At 44.6% G+C, this 20,096-nt stretch overlaps 1 protein-coding gene across 2 annotated transcripts in view; it reads left to right on the top strand.

The window, feature by feature from the left end:
- Positions 1 to 8,173: 8,173 nt before the first annotated feature.
- Positions 8,174 to 20,096, top strand: part of gmpr (guanosine monophosphate reductase) — an 82,954-nt gene continuing 71,031 nt past the window's right edge. Inside the window, exons 1-3 of one of the 2 annotated variants that reach the window (XM_078241416.1) lie at positions 8,219 to 8,465; positions 13,567 to 13,727; positions 15,426 to 15,545. In XM_078241416.1, coding sequence (XP_078097542.1) covers positions 13,668 to 13,727; positions 15,426 to 15,545 — 180 coding nt within the window. In that variant the 5' untranslated portion in view covers positions 8,219 to 8,465; positions 13,567 to 13,667. Of the gene's footprint in view, positions 8,466 to 13,566; positions 13,728 to 15,425; positions 15,546 to 20,096 lie in introns of both variants that reach the window. The other variant, XM_078241406.1, reaches the window with a different exon arrangement.

Genomic DNA, 20,096 nt, shown 5'->3' with positions numbered 1-20,096 from the left:
GTTCTGGTCTGGGACCTTAAGAAACAACAGAGACTCAGACTCACAGCATCACAGAAGAAGCATGTAGGTGAATTGCAATGTAATTATCTTGATCTTCAGCAATCTTATCATTCTTAAACTGGTTACCCAAAACCATCAACATCAGGAAGTGTGAGGAATAACATCAACAAGACGTTGAAATGCCATTAGAGCATTTGGAGCAAAATATTTGAAGACTAGAGTGAGGAGTTCCTTTTCAATCGTGCATAACGAGTCTCAGTGTCAGTGAGGGCCATTGAAGCAAAGGCTATTGGTCTGACATTTTGCATGTAGACTGTGCCAAATCCATCTGGAAGGCATCTGCTGATATAAGTATGGGTGATCAAACGTCAAAATATTGTAGCACCGGTGGGTCTGGGAGTGCCTGTTTGAGTATGTTAAAGACCACTGTGTGGTCCTGCTGTCAACAGCATTTGACATCTTGGTGGAGAAGCTGACAAAGAGGGCCACTGACCTCAGTATAACACAGAATGAACTTAGAAAGATAATTTGTCATCCAAGGAAGCACTGTAAAGCGTGCTTGTCTAGCCATTGTCTTGTCTGGATCTGGCTTCACACCATCAGCTGTGATTATTTGACCTACATAGGAAACCTGGTTGACCCTAAATCTGCATTTAGCAGGGTTAAGCTTCAGCTATATGGTCCTGATTTTGTCAAGGATTAGACAAAAATGTGCATCATGCTCCTGTATAGTACAATCCCAGACCAGAATGTCATCAATGGTGATCCTGCAAGGTTGGCCTGCAAAGTGTTGCTGCACGCACAACTGGAAAACCTCCTTGCCCATGGAGATCCCATAGGGAATGCGAAGAAAACAATATCTGCCTACTGGAGACATGAATGTTGTAAGTTTCGAACATTATCCATTGCACGGCACCTGCCAAAACCCACATTTCACATCCGGGATGCTGGAAACCTTGGCATTTGACATGTATGCTGTCACCTGTTCCACTGTCTTCGTAGGGTGATGAGATCTGAGCAGCGTCTCGTTCAAGTGCACTGGGTCAGTGCAAATCCTGACCACGCCATCTTTTTTTACTGCGGCCACCATTACTGCAGCCACCTACTACCGTCAGCTGGTGCAGCTCATTAACTACTTTCTGCTTCATGGCTACGGTACTCTTCTTGAAGCATAGACTGTTGGTGGTACTGAATCATTTAGTCTCACATGGTATACTACTCGTAGCTTACCGCTGATGTTGCAGTTAAAGAGGTCTTTATATTCTATCATTTCTGGGGCTTGGTGTTGCAGAGCATGTAATAAGAACATAAGAACTAGGAGCAGGAGTAGGCCATCTGGCCCCTCGAGCCTGCTCCGCCATTCAATAAATTCATGGCTGATCTTTTCATGGACTCAGCTCCACTTACCCCCCTGCTCACCATAACCCTTAATTCTTTTACTGTTCAAAAATTTATCTATCCTTGCCTAAAAACATTCAACGAGGTAGCCTCAATTGCTTCACTGGGCAGGGAATTCCACCTCTGGATCAAGTTGGATGAGCCCCAGTGTGATGTTGTCCCGAAGACCTAGCAGTGGCTTTGTGTTCTGGTTGACTATATGAAACTTGAAATTGCCATGTGTGTAATGGAGAGTGAATACACCTTCAGTGCAGATGGTTTGTCCACCATAAGCCATTAAGTCCACCTGGGTATTGGAGTCCAGTGCTGCATATGGGTCTAGTTCCTGTAGCATTTAGCTGGGCAATACATTGTCAATCTTTCCCTTCAGTTTTGTGCTGTTGTAAATCATGTTGAGGGTGGGGAAGATCTCACCCTTTTCTGTGACAGTGTTGACATTCTCACAGCACAGTGTTGTTGGAGGCTCAGTGGTTTCGCTACTTTGGCTGAGTTCCAGTTCATTCACTTTGCTGATGCTCTTAACCTTGGAGGACTGGTTAGCTGCAATGTGGCTCTTGTCAAAATAAAGCTGCTGTGATTTTGATCTGCAGCATTTTGCGAAGTGATTCCACTTTCCACATTTGTTGCAGTGTTTACCATATGCCAAACATGCTGCCCTGTTCTGTGACTGCCGGCTCCAAGTGGAGAGGATCTCCAAGAAGATTGCGCATATTGACACAGACATCAAGTTTCTACAGTCCAACGCCAGCATCTCCACATCCTGAGGTGCAGGGCATGCTCTGTACCATAAAAACTTGTCTCCCGCCTAAACTCCTTGCTGCGTTTTTCAGACTGTTTGTTCAGCATGCAGATACAATTGGCTGTTTGTCATGTTAAATCTTTATCTTGCAGCAACTACTTGTGGACTAGCTTGCTGTGGACCCGTGCAGATTATTTGATTCCTGACTAACTCATCAGTAATAGTGCCAAATGCACATTTTGTCACTAAGATGTTCAAAGCTGCCGTGTATGTTTATATCAATTTGACAGATCTTTGGTTTGTAGAGTTAAACGCGTGCCTGTTGAGTGTTGTGCTCTTCATTGGTAGGCAAATGTTCTCAAAATGTTTAACATTATTTCGGGGTCCTCTTTCTCCTTCTCCGTTCGAAACACAAAGGACTCAAACTTCTCGACAGCCTGGGGCCCACTAGATTTAGTAAGGCATAAGCTTGTATCTTATTTGATTTATCTGATAATTGGGCACCGCAATATATATGCCACTCTTTTTCAAACTTGGCCCAGTTGTCTGCAATATTTTCATTGAACATGAGCAGGTCAATGTGGCAAAGTCCTTGTGCCAAACTGCCAGCTCCTGACACCATTATAAGAGCTGGGTTCCCAACGACTTGTAACAAACAATAGTTTATTCACTGGCTGAGCAGCTACTCCATGTTTCTACTGTGTCCAAGCTCCGAGGGGTGGGGGCTCCACTCACTTCTATCATGTGACCTCTTAAGTAACTGAGTCATCACATCATTGGATGAGCACTCAGTCTACATTGACTATCCCTGATCTTTCTAAGTGACAGTTTATCCTATCCCTCAGAATTTCCAATAATTTGCCAAAGTCAGACTGACCTGTCTATGTAGTTTTCAGGTCTATCCCTCGCATTTTTAAAAAATAATAGTACAATATTCATAAATCTCCAATCCTCTGGGACCTTTCCTGTATCTAGTGAGGATTGGCAAATGATCATAGAATCCCTACAGTGCAGAAGGAGGCCATTCGGCCAATCACATCTGCACCAAACTCAATCCCACCCAGGCCCTATTCTCATAACCCCACATATTTACCCTGTTAATCCCCCTGACACTAGGCTCAATTTAGCATTGGCAATCAACCTAACCCACACATCTTTGGATTGTGGGAGAAAACCGGAGCACCCGGAGGAAACCCACACAGGCACAGGGAGAACACGCAAACTCCACATGGACAGTGATCCAAGCCGGGAATCGAACCCGGGTCCCTGGTGCTATGAGGCAGCAGTGGTAACCACCCTATGGCAGCAGTATGGCCCTATACCAGTATGGCTCTATGGCCCTATGCTCCCCAGAACAACTACCATTTCCTCCCTGCCTTCCCTCACAGCCTGGGATACAATCCATCTGGGCCTGGTGATTTATCCACCTTCAAGAATACCAGTCCCTCCAGTACTTCCTCTCTCACCATGCTTATCATATCTAATATTTCACACTCCTCTTTAACTAGAATGCCTGCATCATTCCTATCCTTAATAAGAACAGAGACGAAGGGCGGAATTTTCCTGTCCCGCCTTCCATGGAAATTACAGCAGGTGGGGTAGGATCAAGCAAAGGTCTATCGACTTCAGACGGGATTTTCCGGTCTTGGTGCGAGCCCGGCCCGAAAATCCCACGCATGCTCTTTGTGTGCAACAACACTTCAGTGGAGAACAAGTAGTTTTCCATAGTACGCAGTATGTATGATAATACATTCTGAGGAAAAACATGCACAGGCAAAATAAGATGCACGTAATGAATGAATAAGTAAGGAAGGAAGAAAGGATTCTTTAAATCCTGCAGGGAGAAAGGTGAAACAGCTGACTGGACTGTATGGGAAGGCAATGGTGTCATGGTGATGTCATTGGACCAGTAATCCAGAGAATCACGCTAATGCTTTGGTGACATGGGTTCAAGTTCTACTACAGCAGCTGGTGGAAGTTAAAAATGAAATTAATAACAATAAATCTGGAATTGAAAGCTCGTCTCAGAAACGGTGACCATGAAATTAACATCAACTGTCATAAAAACTCACCTGGTTCACTAATCTGCCATTCTTACCTGGCCTGGCCAACATGTAACTCCAGGCCCACAGCAATGTGTGCAAAAGTCCAATTATGCTTCCCCCCCCCCCCCACCCCCCGCCCACCCTCATAGTATAAATCTTTGGTGATTTTCTTTGCTCTTAGCGCTGACGAAGGGTCAACCAGACTCGAAACGTTGGCTTTATTCTCTCTCCACAGATGCTGTTAGACTTGCTGAGATTTTCCAGCATTTTCTGTTTTTGCCACAGCAATGTAGTTGACTCTTAACCTCTGAAATGGCCAAGCAATCAGTTCAAGGTGGTTAGAGAGGCAACTAGAGCTAGTCTTGCCAGCGACACCCAGGTCACATGAATAAAAAAATGTATGAAACATTTATATGCATACAAACATGAACTCAAAACACAACAAAAGGAATAATAACTGATTGCTTCCTCCAGCTATTCAAGGGAAAATATATGAGCAACTTGCTCTCTCTAAATAGCATCACTGGCTGTCCCTCAATTCATGGATAACATCTACTTCGGTTTCTGGCTTTCATTCTAGGCTTCATGTGATTGAGCAAGTGATTCTCAACGGTCAGCCCTTTGGGTACATGGGACAGGGATATCCCATGAGATAGTGAGATGCGGAGTGCAGCAGTGGCTTCCTTTTTTATCTTTAGCGTCTTGACGCTTTATCATTAAGCTGTTGGGACTTGAAGCGTGATGCAGCTTGAAGACACATTGGCCGGTATTTTACGACCTCACTCTGGCAAGCCTTGTAAGATCCCGTCCTAGGCCAATGGAGAATTCCATTTTGCGAGCTGCGCCCGCCTCAATTCCGGGGCAGGTGTGGTGGTAAAGTTCCGTCCATTGCCACCATTTTGAGCAATTGGTAGCAAGCTCCTCCCAGTCATTAAAGCCACACTTCAAGGAGACCTTCAAAGCATCCATGAAACATTTTCTTTGTTCTTTCATGAAACATTGATCATTTGAGAGTGGACAGAACAGGACCTGGTGGGAAGACAATTTTCAACAATGGAGGGGACAAGCCACTAGCTGCCATATGGCAAGAGTTATACAGCACTAGCTGCCACATGGCAAGAGTTCAGTGTGAACATTAATGAATGGGTGAACGGATGAATGTTAGTGAATGGATATGGTGTGTGGGTGGCTGAGGTAAGTGGGTAGGGTGGCAGGTTGGTAGGGTGGCAGGTGGTGAGGTGGCGCATGTGCGTCGGGTGGTTGGTGAGTGAGGTGATGAATAGGTAAGATGGCAGGGAGGGGAAGTGGTAGCTGGGTAGAATGATGGGTGCATGAGGTGATAGGTGAGTCATAGGATAGTCGGGTCCAATCGGGAGCGGTAGTCAGGTTGAGGGCTATCAGTTCAGGTTGGGTTGGGGTAGGGGTAGACAGGTCAGTGGAGTCGTTGCAGGGTTGGGGGATAGTTGGATGGTCGGATTGAGGGTAGTAGGGATGGTGAGGAGGATTCAGGGGATCAATGTGAATGATTGGGGGTTCAGTTGTACAGTTACCCAACAGTTCGAATAGGATTTTTCTCCCTAAAGTTTCTTGGTAATTTCAGGTAAGTCCCACAGAACTATCGGGTCTCTGACTCCAACTCAGATTTGGAGACTTTTGCAGAGGGTCCTGGAGAACAAAGGAATTGCCCATCAGATGTTCAGACCACCCAGGCAATTCCTGCAAAGGTCAACAAGTCAGAATCTTGGGTTGTATATCAGGTCTCTGATGATCTGAGACTGGTCGAGTTTTTTGAGGAAGTGACGAAGATGATTGATGAGGGTAGGGCAGTGGATGTTGTCTACATGGACTTCAGTAAGGCTTTTGACAAGGTCCCTCATGGCAGACTGGTGCAGAAGGTGAAGGCGCATGGGATCAGAGGTGAGCTGGCAAGGTGGATACAAAACTGGCTCGGTCAAAGAATTGTGTGGCTTGTGTGGCTTTTGCTACCAAATAAACCTGTTGGACTTTAACCTGGTGTTGTTAAACTTCTTACTCGGTCAACGAAGACAGAGGGTAGCAATGGAAGGGTGTGTTTCTGAATGGAGGGCTGTGACAAGTGGTGTTCCTCAGGGATCAGTGCTGGGACCTTTGCTGTTTGTAATATATATAAATGATTTGGAGGAAAATGTAACTGGATTGATTAGTAAGTTTGCGGACGACACAAAGGTTGGTGGATTTGCGGATAGCGATGAGGACCATCAGAGGATACAGCAGGATATAGATCAGTTGGCGACTTGGGCGGAGAGATGGCAGATGGAGTTTAATCTGGACAAATGTGAGGTAATGCATTTTAGAAGGTCTAATACAAATAGGAAATATACAGTAAATGGCAGAACCCTTAGGAGTATTGATAGGCAAAGGGATCTGGGTGTACAGGTACACAGGTCACTGAAAGTGGCAATGCAGGTGGAGAAGGTTGTCAAGAAGGCATACGGCATGCTTGCCTTCATCGGCCGGGGTATTGAGTTTAAAAATTGGCAAGTCATGTTGCAGCTTTATAGAACCTTAGTTAGGCCGCACTTGGAATAGAGTGTTCAATTCTGGTCGCCACACTACCAGAAGGATGTGGAGGCTTTGGAGAGGGTACAGAAAAGATTTACCAGGATGTTGCCTGGTATGGAGGGCATTAGCTATGAGGAGAGGTTGGAGAAACTTGGTTTGTTCTCACTGGAGCGACGGAAGTTGAGGGGAGACCTGAAAGAAGTCTACAAGATTATGAGAGGCATGGACAGAGTGGATAGTCAGAAGCTTTTTCCCAGGGTGGAAGAGTCAATTACTAGGGGGCATAGGTTTAAGGTGCGAGGGGCAAGTTTAAAAGAGATGTACGGGGCAGATTTTTTACGCAGAGAGCGGTGGGTGCCTGGAACTCGTTGCCGGGGGAGGTAGTGGAAGCAGATACGGTAGTGACTTTTAAGGGGCGTCTTGACAAGTACAGGAATGAGATGGGAATAGAGGGATATGGCCCCCGGAAGCGTAAGGGGATTTAGTTAAGACGGGCAACATGGTCGGTGCAGGCTTGGAGGGCCGAAGGGCCTGTTCCTGTGCTGTAATTTTCTTTGTTCTTTGGAAGATCTGGGCCTCTTACTGAGACCTCCAGGCAAGCTAGCAGAATGGTCCAGTAAATGGGAAGATATTCTTTTTCCCGGTCTCATATCAGTATTGCCAGGAACCATCGCTCTGATAATAAAAATAAAATTCTGCAGATGCTGAAAACCTAAAATAAAAACAGGAAATGTAAAACCAGAAAAGGCTGGGTAAACTCAGCAGATGTGGCAGCATCTCTGTGGAGGGAGAAACAGGGTTAATATTTCCGGGGTGTATGACTCTTCTTCAGAACTGAAGAGAGGTAGAAATGTGATGGATTTTATACTGCAGACAGAGGTGGTAGAGCAAAATAGAAGATCAGTGCTAGGTGTGGGTTAGAAGAGATTGCACAAAGATGGTTCTGATACCCAGGAACCATGGCTGGAATTCTCCGGTTGTTCATGCTGGTGGGATTCTCCGGTCCAGCCGCAGGTTTCCCGCCGGCATGGGGTGACATCAATGGGAATTCCCATTGACGGCGGTGGGAACAGAGAATCCCACTGCTAGCAAACAACGCGTCATCTTCCACCTGCGGGAAACACACGGCTGGGAGGCCGGAGAATCTCGGTCTCTGATATTCAGCAGAAGGTGGGGAGGATGTCCGGGGTGAGTCTGCAAGTGTGAGAAGAAAAAGCCAGCAAGAATGTGGATTCCCTGGTCACTTGGACTGCTCACTGATCCCTCTGTGCATTCCAGCTCCATGTGGGAGCCACAGTCTTTCCCATTTCAGTCTGAAATGCATATTTGTGCGCCACCCATGAGTGACTTATTGCAATAAGGCAAAGGCATGAGCAGTGGGAGTGTTTCTTTAAATGGCAACGCTTGCTCTGTAGTACTGCAGTGTCCCAGGATGCATGGAGAGGGTTTCCTCTGCAGTTATTTTTTTCCCTGTGTGTGTGTGTGTGGAGGGAGAGCGGGCCAAAGGATTTGAGTTATGCAGCAGCTCGGAGAGTGATCTTCCCCGATGGAGTGAGTGGAGCGGGAGGGGCGGGCTATAAATGCAGCGCGCAGGCAGGCAGCGGGCTTTTGGCTGGAGCTGAGCGGAGGGGGTGGCAGCGGCAGCGGCGCTCAGGATGCCTCGGGTAGACGCCGATCTCAAACTCGACTTCAAGGATGTCCTGGTCCGACCCAAAAGGAGCAGCTTGAAGAGCAGATCCGAGGTGAGAGAGAAATTAGAAACATCCGCAGAGGAATTCCTGACAAACATTCCCGGAAAAGGACATTCGTCCACTTTGACACTTTTATCTCGAATCTAAATCCGCACCGGCCGAAATCTTTGAAACATTCGGAGGGGAAAGTTTAACGCGGCGAGTTTATTCCCCCCCCCCCCCAGGCTGAGGGAACTTTTTAGCTTGGGGAGGAGACTAGAGGACTTTAGCAGAAGGTCAAGTGGAAGAATTGTAACAAAATAACCCTTCATGTCTGACTGGAAACTAAATACCGCGTCTCTGAAAGAGTTTGCTGCGTGTGTTTGAGGTGAACCTTTATTTAACACGCTGTGTATCAGTGTTAGGGAGGTGACCCGGGCTCAGAGTAGTTTTGGGAACTGACTGCAGTCCGCACTCACTATCGATCAGTGGCTAAATGCGGCTGTTCCCATGGGAACGTGCGGAGTGCTAACCCAGCATTGCCAGCAAAATGCGGCATTTTTTACCCTCTGCTGGGATTCCGCACTATCCCGGGAGCTTCTCTCCTCCAGTTTGTTCACCCAAAGGATCCCAACAAATCCTTCATCGGAGTGAAAATGATTTAAATAGAAACACTTCATTGGAGGAGGCGACAGAATGGGAAAATTCGCTTCTGTCGCTGCTGTGGCAATAAATACATGAGCACAAATTTCCGATGTGTTCAAACTCACCGCAGGTCATGTAACTGGACACGTAAGACATTTAATGCCGTAATTGGCCGTATAACAGGTTCCTTATAACCACCCTATAACTGATCATCTAACTATTTCTATAACTGAGCCTTCAATTGGTCATATAACAGTTCTACTTTCTCTAACTGATTACATAACTAAGTCTATGTATTTACATAACATTATGGTCTTATAAACTCCGGTAATTAATGTAAGCAAGAAAACAGTATTACAAAAAGTAATGGCACTAAAAAAACTGCCAAATCCCCAGGACCTGTTCGTTTCTAGCCCAAGGTCTTAAAGGAAGTCAGTAAAGAAATTGCAGATACTTTAGACTGAATCTTCCAAAGCTCTGTTGACTCAGGAATTGTCCTTTTAGATTGAAAATTGCAAATCTAACTCCATTATTTAAGAAAGGTCAGAGGAAAAACGAATAGGAATATATAGACCTGCAGTAATAACATCTGTTGTAGGGAAGTTATGGGAGGCCACGGTAGCACTGTTTCCATTACAGTTTTTCGAATAATAAGTATACAGCTCACATAATCAATCTCATCAGTCAAATAATGGTCATATATCAGTTAGAAGTTCTGATAACTGATGACAAATTCAACTGTTCACATAACTGATTCTGTTGCGGAATCTGATTTCATGTTTTGCTGTACATTTCAATATGCTGTACATTGCCTCCCAAAACCTTTACACCTTTGGTCTATCAATCTCCGTTCTAAATTTTAAAATTTGATCTAGCATGTGTTGGCATTTGCAGAAGACGTTCCAAACTTCTGCCACCTTTACATGTTTCCTAATTTCACTCTGAAATATCCAGATCTAAATTTTAGTCTATGCCCCATATTCTTAGACTCTCTACCTACCCTATATGTTTCCCCTTAATATCTTGAAAACTTTGATCAGATCACTCCTTAACCTTCTAAATTAATGGGAAACAGTCCAGAGTTATGTAATCCCTCCTTGCAATTTAATCCTTGAAATTCATATATCAGTCATAAATTCTGATGACCAATTAGAATTAATCATTCAACTCAATTCTATAAATCTAACTGCATTCTCTCCAGGATCAATATATCCTTCCTAATGTGTGCCAGAGCTGCTCACTGTACCCCAGGTGTGGTCTAACTAGGGCTTTATGCAATGGCAGCGTAAGTCCTACTTGTATTCTCATCCTTTAGGTGATCAAGTCATTATTCCATTAGCCTTTTTGATTATTTTGTGCGCAGTTGTATCAATCACCAGAACAAAGGGCCTTAAAAGGCAACATAGATCATTAAAAACTTTGAGAAATATAACCTGCAAACCACTAACTTGATGAGGTAATATTGCAGTTATTTTAGTAAGTGATGATGCAATAAAATGACTTGCAGTACTGGAGAAAATACCTAATTTTCATCAAAAACCCCAAATCTTATAGAATAACGAGAATATATCGAACCCTTACTGTGACAGAAATTCAGATAAAAATACAATTAAATTTTAACAGAAATTTATGATTGAATCCAGTTTTGTAGCAGTTAAGGATTGTTATTTCATTCATCATGATCTACCAGTCAGCTGTCTAGACTGTAAATTCTCTTAAGTCAGTGGGAAGCAGAACATCTGGATCTGTGGCTAGTAGTAATTACAGTTGATTGTTGATTCACTGATGGCATTATTTACTCACTCAAAAACTGAACAAAAATCTATTTTCGCAATGATTTTCAGGATGTGGATATTGCATTCAGTGTCCATCCCTAGTTGCCCTTGCAAAAGTGGTCATTAGCCATCTCCTTGAATCACTATACTCTGTGTGGTGAAGATGACCTATAATGCTATGAGGTGGTGAGTTCCAGAATTTGTCTCGGGGACAAAATAGTACCCAAGGGCAAATGCATTTTTATATGTAGTGTTTTATTACTGGAATCAATTTACTGGCACAGTTGTACCAATGAACAGGAAAGCGATACACCAGTCAATGAAAATTATACAGCTAGAATTTTCAGCCCTTAGTATCTCTAGATACAAGATGATTCTTCATAAAAGTTGGCATTGTTTTCTTTAGTAGAACCTCTGCCTTCTTACTTAAATGTACCATACGCCAAAGGATCCATTCATGATTAGATTGCTGATCATGTTAACATGCACGCTATGTACACCTGCAGCATGTTCCTACCTCTGTGACTTGATACGGCACATAGTATCAGGTCACCATGCATGATAAATATCAGTGCTCTCTGTGAACGATACTGGCTGATGTTTGTGCTGGAAAATATGGTAAATTGATGGAAGAGCTGGCAATTTAATTCATGACTTCATCAGTCATGATAGGCAACAGCCAGATAGGGAACTGTCTCGTGATTGGAACGGATCTTGACTGACATCATCACCAGAAACTGATATATTAAAAGTTCTGTACCGAGTTTTCAATTTCTAAACTCCATTAGTAATGCAATGTTCTGCCTGATTTACTATATTTGGAAATTTAAGCATGGTCTTCACACTTTAGAAATTTTAAAAATTTATTTTCAAATTCAATGAACAATTGTTAAAGAGAATGCTAAGTATTATTATTGTTGCTTTAATGCTCTGTGCTGGACCTATACCCTCTTCAGCTTTTATCTCTTTGTCCTTTCAATTATACACATGAACTTAGTGTCAAAATGATTCACTGGTCCCCAGCTGCCTCACTTTTCTTTAGTCTCTGTTTAATATCAACATCCACCGAACATCCCATTCCTGATCGCCATCACCGGCAAGCGTATGGGTACAAGTGAGGACAGTATTCAGTACCCAGGTTTGCATCGAAGGCAACCTGTAGAACCTTAGTGTGACGAGGTGGAGAGGAGTGAAAACTGGAGGAAAAGAAGCTTTCAAATTGGAGGTTTTATATTGTGGTATTTCTGATGGCATCAGTTTGTCAGTCAGACTCACTCCTTTCTGAATCAGCTCAAGATCCACTACTACTGAGTACACTTGGAAGCGTGTATAATGTCAGATGTTGGGCACTGCAGGGACTGGAGTGCCTTATCGATCCCTTTAATCACATTTTGGTTTAATGTTATAAATTTAATTTCTGCTTTATTTTTGTTTTGGGTATTCCCCTTTAAAGGACTGCCCTCCTTACTTTGTCCCTCAGTTTGTTTAATTTAGTTAATTAGTTTGTCAAAGTTTGTCAAATAATGTTGGGTGAGATTAACCTCTTTCCTGTTGATTGCAATGCATGCTGCACATCAATGTTATGCTGCCTGCTCATTTTGGTGATGTCAGTGCCAGCTGCGCTGTTGATTGGCTGGATGCAACAACAGGAGATTAATATTGTGAGTGGCTCGCACCATTTGAAGATAGCTTGTACAGCATAAATTTACTTCACCTCTTAAAAGGGAGGTACATTGTGGTTAGAGTAGTTACTGATAGTCATACAGGAAGTGACTCTGACCAGGAAAATATTGAAGAATGGCACAACATAGGGGAGCGTGGGCTCCAAGGTTGCACAGGAGGCCTTATTGGAAGAGAAAGATAACGAGGTGCCCTGTGGCCAGAGGGAGTCAGAAGGCCCTATAGACACATGCTCAGAAGGTGGTAGGGGTAGATAGTTGTGGAAATTAGTGCCACGAGGACCTGAATGTAATGCCACAACAAGTTTAGTGAACTCATGCAAGTGGTCAAGGTCAGTGACAGCATGTTGAAATGCCATATCCTACTAAAAGCACCAATAGTCTCAGACACTATTAAATTCGCCACATCACTTGACAATAGTTCCTGTCAATTAGAACTCCTATGTGACATTCATATGCTTCACCGGACCTTCACTCACTTGACACTGCTGTAAATCTCAAACCTACATCCTACAACTTATATACACTGTCATTTGAGCCATATAACGCAAGCAAATTGCACAGCATTCACTGACATACTTCCTTCTCTGTGTGATGCACAATCAGAGGGGGCAGGCATACCTTGATACGTACAGACATGTTGTAACCCCCATGGAGGAGATGGTGGTGGTCATTGCTGGGTCTGTGGCCTCTCATGTGTGCCATGGGTGCCATTTTGGAGTTCAAAGGTCATCTGTGGGCAGGCAATCCCAATTTCACATCCATGCACTCTCCACTGTAACAAAGAACAATCCTCACTTCCTCACATTCAGGTCTTGAATTTACCTGAGCTTCTTTGAATGACACAAAAGTAATTCAATCATCAGGACATCCAATATCCTCTATACATTTATCTGCACCACTACTTTAGTTGGCAACTAGCAATGAAAGCAAGTACCTATTATTTTCAGCAGTAGCTTTATTCCCAGCATCAATATTAATTTAATTGTAGGCACTCTTTGGAAAAGAATGAAAGTAGCTAAATATGAATGAAATTAGTTCTTCAAAAGCAATCCATTTTTGTTTCTTTTATAGATGCTGCTCTGAGCACCAGACTTGAGGAAGGATGTGAAAGCATTGGAGAGAGTACAGAGAAAATTCACAAGATTGATTCCAGGGATAGCTATGAGAATAGAATGGAGAGATTGGGACTGTTTTCCTTGGAGAAAAGAAGGCTGACAGGAGACTTGATAGAGGTATTCAAGATCCTGAGGGGCATGGACAGGGAGAAACTGTCTCCTCTTCAGGCAGCATCAAAATAATGGACAAAAGGAGTAGAAGTGATGTGAGGAAATGGTTTTCACCCAGAGGGTGGTTGGAGTCTGGAATTAACTTTCTGATAGGGTGGTGGAGGCAGGTTTGAACAAGGGTATTCAACAGGGAATTGGGTTGCTATCTGAAAAGAAAGAATATGCAAGATTATGGGGATAAAGAAAGGGAATGGGATTAGGTAGAATGCTCTTTCAGAGAGTCAGTGCAGACTCGCAGGGCCAAATACCCTCCTCCTGCACTGCAGAGGCCCTAAAGATGATAAAAAATGACTTTGATTTCCAGTTCATTCAGCCAAATGAGCTAAGATCTGTTTCTTTTCAATTAATTAAAATGTTTTGCAACCAGGTGAGTTCGTTTTAACTCCTAATGCCATGTCTTGAACTGGCAATGATAAGGATACCACTACATATGTTCTGATTGTTCTCCTCCATTTGAAATGACTTTTCCATATCATTCTGCAAAGTTAAGTTTGGGTTACAGCCAAAACAACAGAAGGATGAATGCTTTTTGCCTGGTGCTACTTCAGGAACAGGTATTATCCTTCTACTCCGCAGCCATGATGCTTAAATTCATTCCTACATTCCTTACTGTTAAAGAGGAGGCAACGTCCCTGTAGAGAGCAACTGTCATGGTGCCCACTGCAAATGATTCCTCCCATCTAAAAAAAATTCCTGAGAATGCATAGGTTTTCTGTGAAACAGGCAGATGGCATGTCAGTAAACTGTTGAGGGAGACAGTGTTACAAGTGGCACAATAGTAAATGTTTGTACGACTATTATTATCACCAGGGGGATCGGGGGGGTTGCGGTGGGGGTGAAGCACAGCAGAAACTGTAGACTCTACAATTGCTGAATTTTTTTTATTTGTTCACGGGATATGGGTATAACTGGCAAGGCCATCATTCCTTGCTCATTCCTTGAGAACAATCACATTGCTGTGGGTCTGGAGTTACATTTGGACCAGACCAGGTAAGGATGGCAGATTTCCTTCCCTAAAGAAGATTAGTGCACCAGATGAGTTTTATGACAGTCAATGACAGTTTCATGGTCACCATTACTGAGGCTGCCTTTTAATTCTATTTTTTTTAACTGAATATAAATTCTGCCAGCTGTAATGCTGGGATTTGAACCCATGGCCCTAGAACATAAGCCTCTTGGGTTACTCGTCTAGTGACATTGCCACTATGCCATTACCATCTCCCAATTTCATTCTTATCATCCTTGATGGCGGATAAACTGGATAATCATTGCAAATGACAGCAATTGTGACTGTTCAGCTCCTTTGACCAACACAGATTTAGGGAGCTAGGTTGGGGAGAAAGAAGGAGATGAGAGGAATGGGGAAGTTGTACACATCAGGAAAAGGGTGAAAGCATTAATAAGTAGGTAAATATTTATTGTGAACAGGACCTCAGGAACAATGAAAAAATACAAGTTTAATTGAGTGGAATGGGCTGACTGTTTCATGGTATAAAAGCAAAATATTGTGGTTGCTGGGCTCTGAGGAAGAGCCATACAGACTTGAAATGTTAACTCTGTTTCTCTCTCCACAGAGCTGCCAGACCTGAGTATTTCCAGCATTTTCTGTTTATTGTTATGACTGTTTCATTTTCACCTCTCTAGGTGGATCTCAAAAGAACCTTTACGTTCCGGAACTCCAAACACACTTACACTGGAATCCCACTGATAGCAGCCAACATGGATACAGTTGGCACGTTTGAAATGGCTGAAGTTTTAAGTAAGGTGGGTAACTTATTGTTTTGGGATACAATTTTATGAATGAGCATGTGGTTAACCATTGGCTGTGCAACTGGGCACACGAAAGAGCAATGTTGTTTTGACAACCTTCACATCCAGCGATGGTTAAATAATCCATCTGACGATGAATTCTGGCCCCGGGACTTAGAATAAAGCAGCACCTGTTATTTTACTTGTGACCTTTACAGTCTACTCAGAAAGGCCTTGAATTATTCTTCCCTTGGTTGCAAAAGGCCAGCCTGTTTACTTACTGAAATGTTCCAATGCACCGCACCACCCAGCTCTCTATTAGTTGAGTTGAATTTGAATTCAACTGTTTACATTTACAGGAGAAACCATTAAGTAGGATTTACCACAGCTTTGTTGCTGTGCAGAAGCTATTGTGTCCATCTTAATGAAGGTAAATCCACTTAGATCAATGTTACATGGTTACCGGTGTTATGGAGAGCGTTGTTAGAGAAGAAAACAAAAGCCTGTTCCCTATTGCCACCAATTTGAGTCTCATTTCTACAATAGTATTCTTTTAAATCGTAAAGGATGACACAAAGATTGGTTGGTTAACAGTGAACATAGAACATAAAGTTGAGTGTCTTGGGCTACAAGACAGAATGATCAAATGAGCAGTTAAGTGGCAGATGGAATTTAACCCTGAAAAGTGTGAGGTGATGCACTTTGGAAGGAGTAATGTGACAAAGAAGTATTCAAAGAAAGGCATGACACAAGGAAGCTCTGAGGAACAAAGAGACCTTGGCATGTTTGTCCATAGGTCTCTGGAGACAGAAGGGCAAGTTAGTAGGGTAGTGAAAAAGGCATATAGGATAATTGCCTTTATCAATCAAGACATATATTACAAAAGCAGGGAGGTAATGTTAGAGTTGTATAGAACTTTGGTGAGGCCATAGCTGGACTACTGTGTGCAGTTCTGGTCACCACATTTATAGGAAGGATGTGATTGCATTGGAGAGGGTGCAGAGGAAATTCACGAGTTTGATAGGCTTCGGTTGGAGCACAGAAGACTGAGAGGTGACCTCATCAAGGTGCTCAAGATTGAGGGCATGTACAAGGTGGATAGGGAGCAGCTGTTCCCTTTAATTGAAGGGTCAGTCACAAGGGGACACAAGTTCAAGGTGAGGCGCAGGAGGTTTTGGGGGAGATGTGAGGAAAAACTTACTTACCCAGAGGGTGGTGATAGAACATAGAACATAGAAAGCCACAGCACAAACAGGCCCTTCGGCCCACAAGTTGCGCCGATCACATCCCCACCTCTAGGCCTATCTATAGCCCTCAATCCCATTAAATCCCATGTACTCATCCAGAAGTCTCTTAAAAGACCCCAACGAGTTTGCCTCCACCACCACCGACGTCAGCCGATTCCACTCACCCACCACCCTCTGAGTGAAAAACTTACCCCTGACATCTCCTCTGTACCTACCCCCCAGCACCTTAAACCTGTGTCCTCTCGTAGCAACCATTTCAGCCCTTGGAAATAGCCTCTGAGAGTCTACCCTATCCAGACCTCTCAACATCTTGTAAACCTCTATCAGGTCACCTCTCATCCTTCGTCTCTCCAAGGAGAAGAGACCAAGCTCCCTCAACCTATCCTCATAAGGCATGCCCCCCAATCCAGGCAACATCCTTGTAAATCTCCTCTGCACCCTTTCAATGGCTTCAACATCTTTCCTGTAATGAGGTGACCAGAACTGCGCGCAGTACTCCAAGTGGGGTCTAACCAGGGTCCTATAAAGCTGCAGCATTATCTCCCGACTCCTAAACTCAATCCCTCGATTAATGAAGGCCAGTACGCCGTACGCATTCTTGACCGCTTCCTCCACCTGCGAGGCCGATTTAAGAGTCCTATGGACCCGGACCCCAAGGTCCTTCTGATCCTCTACACTGCTAAGAATGGTACCCTTCATATTATACTGCTGCTTCATCCCATTGGATCTGCCAAAATGGATCACCACACACTTATCCGGGTTGAAGTCCGGGATGGTCTGGAATGTGCTGCCTGGGAGGGTGGTTAAGGTGGATTGCCTTACATCCTTTAAAAAGTACTTGGATGAGCATTTGTCATGTCATAACATTCAAGGCTATGGGCCATGTGTTGGTAAATGGGATTAGGTACGTAGGTATGGGCTAGAATTCTTCCAAACAAATTCTAAATGTTGAATTTGTGGGAAAACTAGAGTAATTCACGCTGTTTTTTTCAGAATCTCCCATACTCTGTGCAATGCAGAGGCCACCAGCGTGTATATGATTAAATTTCAGTGGGTGGGGCTTATTCCTGTCCAGGTGGCTGAAACCAGCATGCCTCTGTGCACGCACATTGGCCCTGAACTGTCAGCCTCCCGTTTGCTGGCCAGCCCGATCGCTGGCCAGCCTGGAACCCACGCAGTGCTGCCCCCTCAAACCCCATGGCCTGATCACGGCCCCCTTGACCATCCCCAGGCCAGCCTCGACCAACCCCCTCCCCTCCACGTTCCAGACCACCCTGATCTCCAGAACCCTCCTGACCATTCCTGGACCAACCTCAACCCTCCCCTTCCCCTCCCACATTCCAAACCGCCCTCATCTCCAGAACACCCCCCTCCCCCTGCAGTGCCAATCCGCACCCCCCCTCCCCCCCGCAGGGCAGACACACTCGCAGGCAGACCGTCTCTGGCTTGCCCCGTTTGCTGGCCTCCCTCCTGCCCCATCAATCCCAATGGCAGAATGGCAGCTGGACCCCACGCCGATCGCCCCCATATATCCTGCCCCCTCCCGCCGGCACTCCGATGCCTGATGGGCTGTACCAAAGTGCTCCCCTGGGCATGGGCACTTTGCCCCTTGGATAGTGCCAGGGGGCACAGGCTGGCAATGTCAGGGTGCCCATGCCCAGGGGCACCACTCCCCCACCGCCCTACCCCTGGGGCGGCCCCGATTGCCCCCACTTCAGTCCAGCGGGGTCGGGCTCCCAGCTTCCCGTTAGCGGGGAGCTACTGTAATCCCTGCTGGAGTGAAATACTCTGGTGGGGTGGGAGATGCTAGCAGGCCTGGAGAATTCAGTCCCGGGCCCACTAATAGCATTCAAATAGTACGTTAAAAACTACTGTTTAAATGCTGATCCTGCCTCCCAGCCGGTTTCTGGCACAGCGCAGACGCTGCTGGAAATGTGGCCCTGGGAGACGTAAGCATGGCTCGCGGGAACCCTGCGAATCGGCCAACGTGCCCACTCAGTAATTTTTAATGGTGTTTCTCATGTGTCAGTGCAGATTCGATGGGCCTCTTCTGCACTATACGATTCCATAAGGAAAAAATTGAATCTGGTCAAATTTGTGGTATTCACAAGTGTGTGCAAAGCAGGTTTATGATTGGTAAACACACCAACTGTTTATACAAGTGGGGTAGACCTTCTCCAATGCACCTGATATATGCTTCCAAAACCTAAAATCAAAATGGGGAAGAGAAAAAGTAAACATTGCAGTTAAATAGAGCATTCAACTCTCAACTGTTACTGGTTCAAGGGCAGGTCATTTGTATGTTTAGTACATACGCACACGCACGATATTATTAGGCAGTGCTGAAAGGTGGACTTGCTTAACATTGCAGAGAGTGCAAGACTGAGTGTGTGATTATCATTGTACACAGGAGCAATTTAATCCGTGGCAGTGAGGTTAGTAGCACTGACATTGAAACAAACATTGAGCTAAAAGAAGTTGGCAATAGAGAAAGTGATACATTGGTTCGGATCTTCTGGATTTCCCAGTTCTAGAATGGTCCTCGTGGATAGGCGAGTAGCAAATGTGACCTCGCCATTCAAGAAAGGAGGAGGAGAAAAGAAAGGCAAGTTAGCCTGTAGGGGAAATGCGAAAATCTAATAGTAGAGATGAGATTACACGGTACTTAGAAAGTCATGATGTGATTGGGCAAAGTCAAGATGGATTTATGAAAGTAAAATTCCATTTGACAAATCTGTTCAAGTTCTTTGAAGATGTAACTAACCAGGTTCACAAGGTGGAATTAATGGATGCAGTGTGTTTGGATTTTCAAAAAGCATTCCATAAGGTATCACACAAGAGGTTTTTACATAAAATTAGGGCTTTGGGGATTAGGGCAAGACATTAGTGTGAATTGTTAATCATAGAAACCCTACAGTACAGAAAGAGGCCATTCGGCCCATCGAGTCTGCACCGACCACAATCCCACCCAGGCCCTACCCCCATATCCCTTCATATTTTAGCCACTAATCCCTCTAACCTACGCATCTCAGGATACTAAGGGGCAATTTTAGCATGGCCAATCAACCTAACCCGCACATCTTTGGACTGTGGGAGGAAACCGGAGCACCCGGAGGAAACCCACGCAGACACAAGGAGAATGTGCAAACTCCACACAGACAGTGACCCAAGCCAGGAATCGAACCCAGGTCCCTGGAGCTGTGAAGCAGCAGTGCTAACCACTGTGCTACCGTGCCGCCCTATTGTTTGGTTAACACACATAAAACAGCAGGACTATTCAGGTTTCTTTTTCAGGTTGGGAAGCTGTAACTATTGGGAT

Source organism: Mustelus asterias, chromosome 2 (genome assembly GCF_964213995.1).
Source record: "Mustelus asterias chromosome 2, sMusAst1.hap1.1, whole genome shotgun sequence".
NCBI lineage: Eukaryota > Metazoa > Chordata > Chondrichthyes > Carcharhiniformes > Triakidae > Mustelus > Mustelus asterias.
Note: the sequence above shows the minus strand (reverse complement) of the source record. Positions and strands in the feature narration are given on the sequence as shown.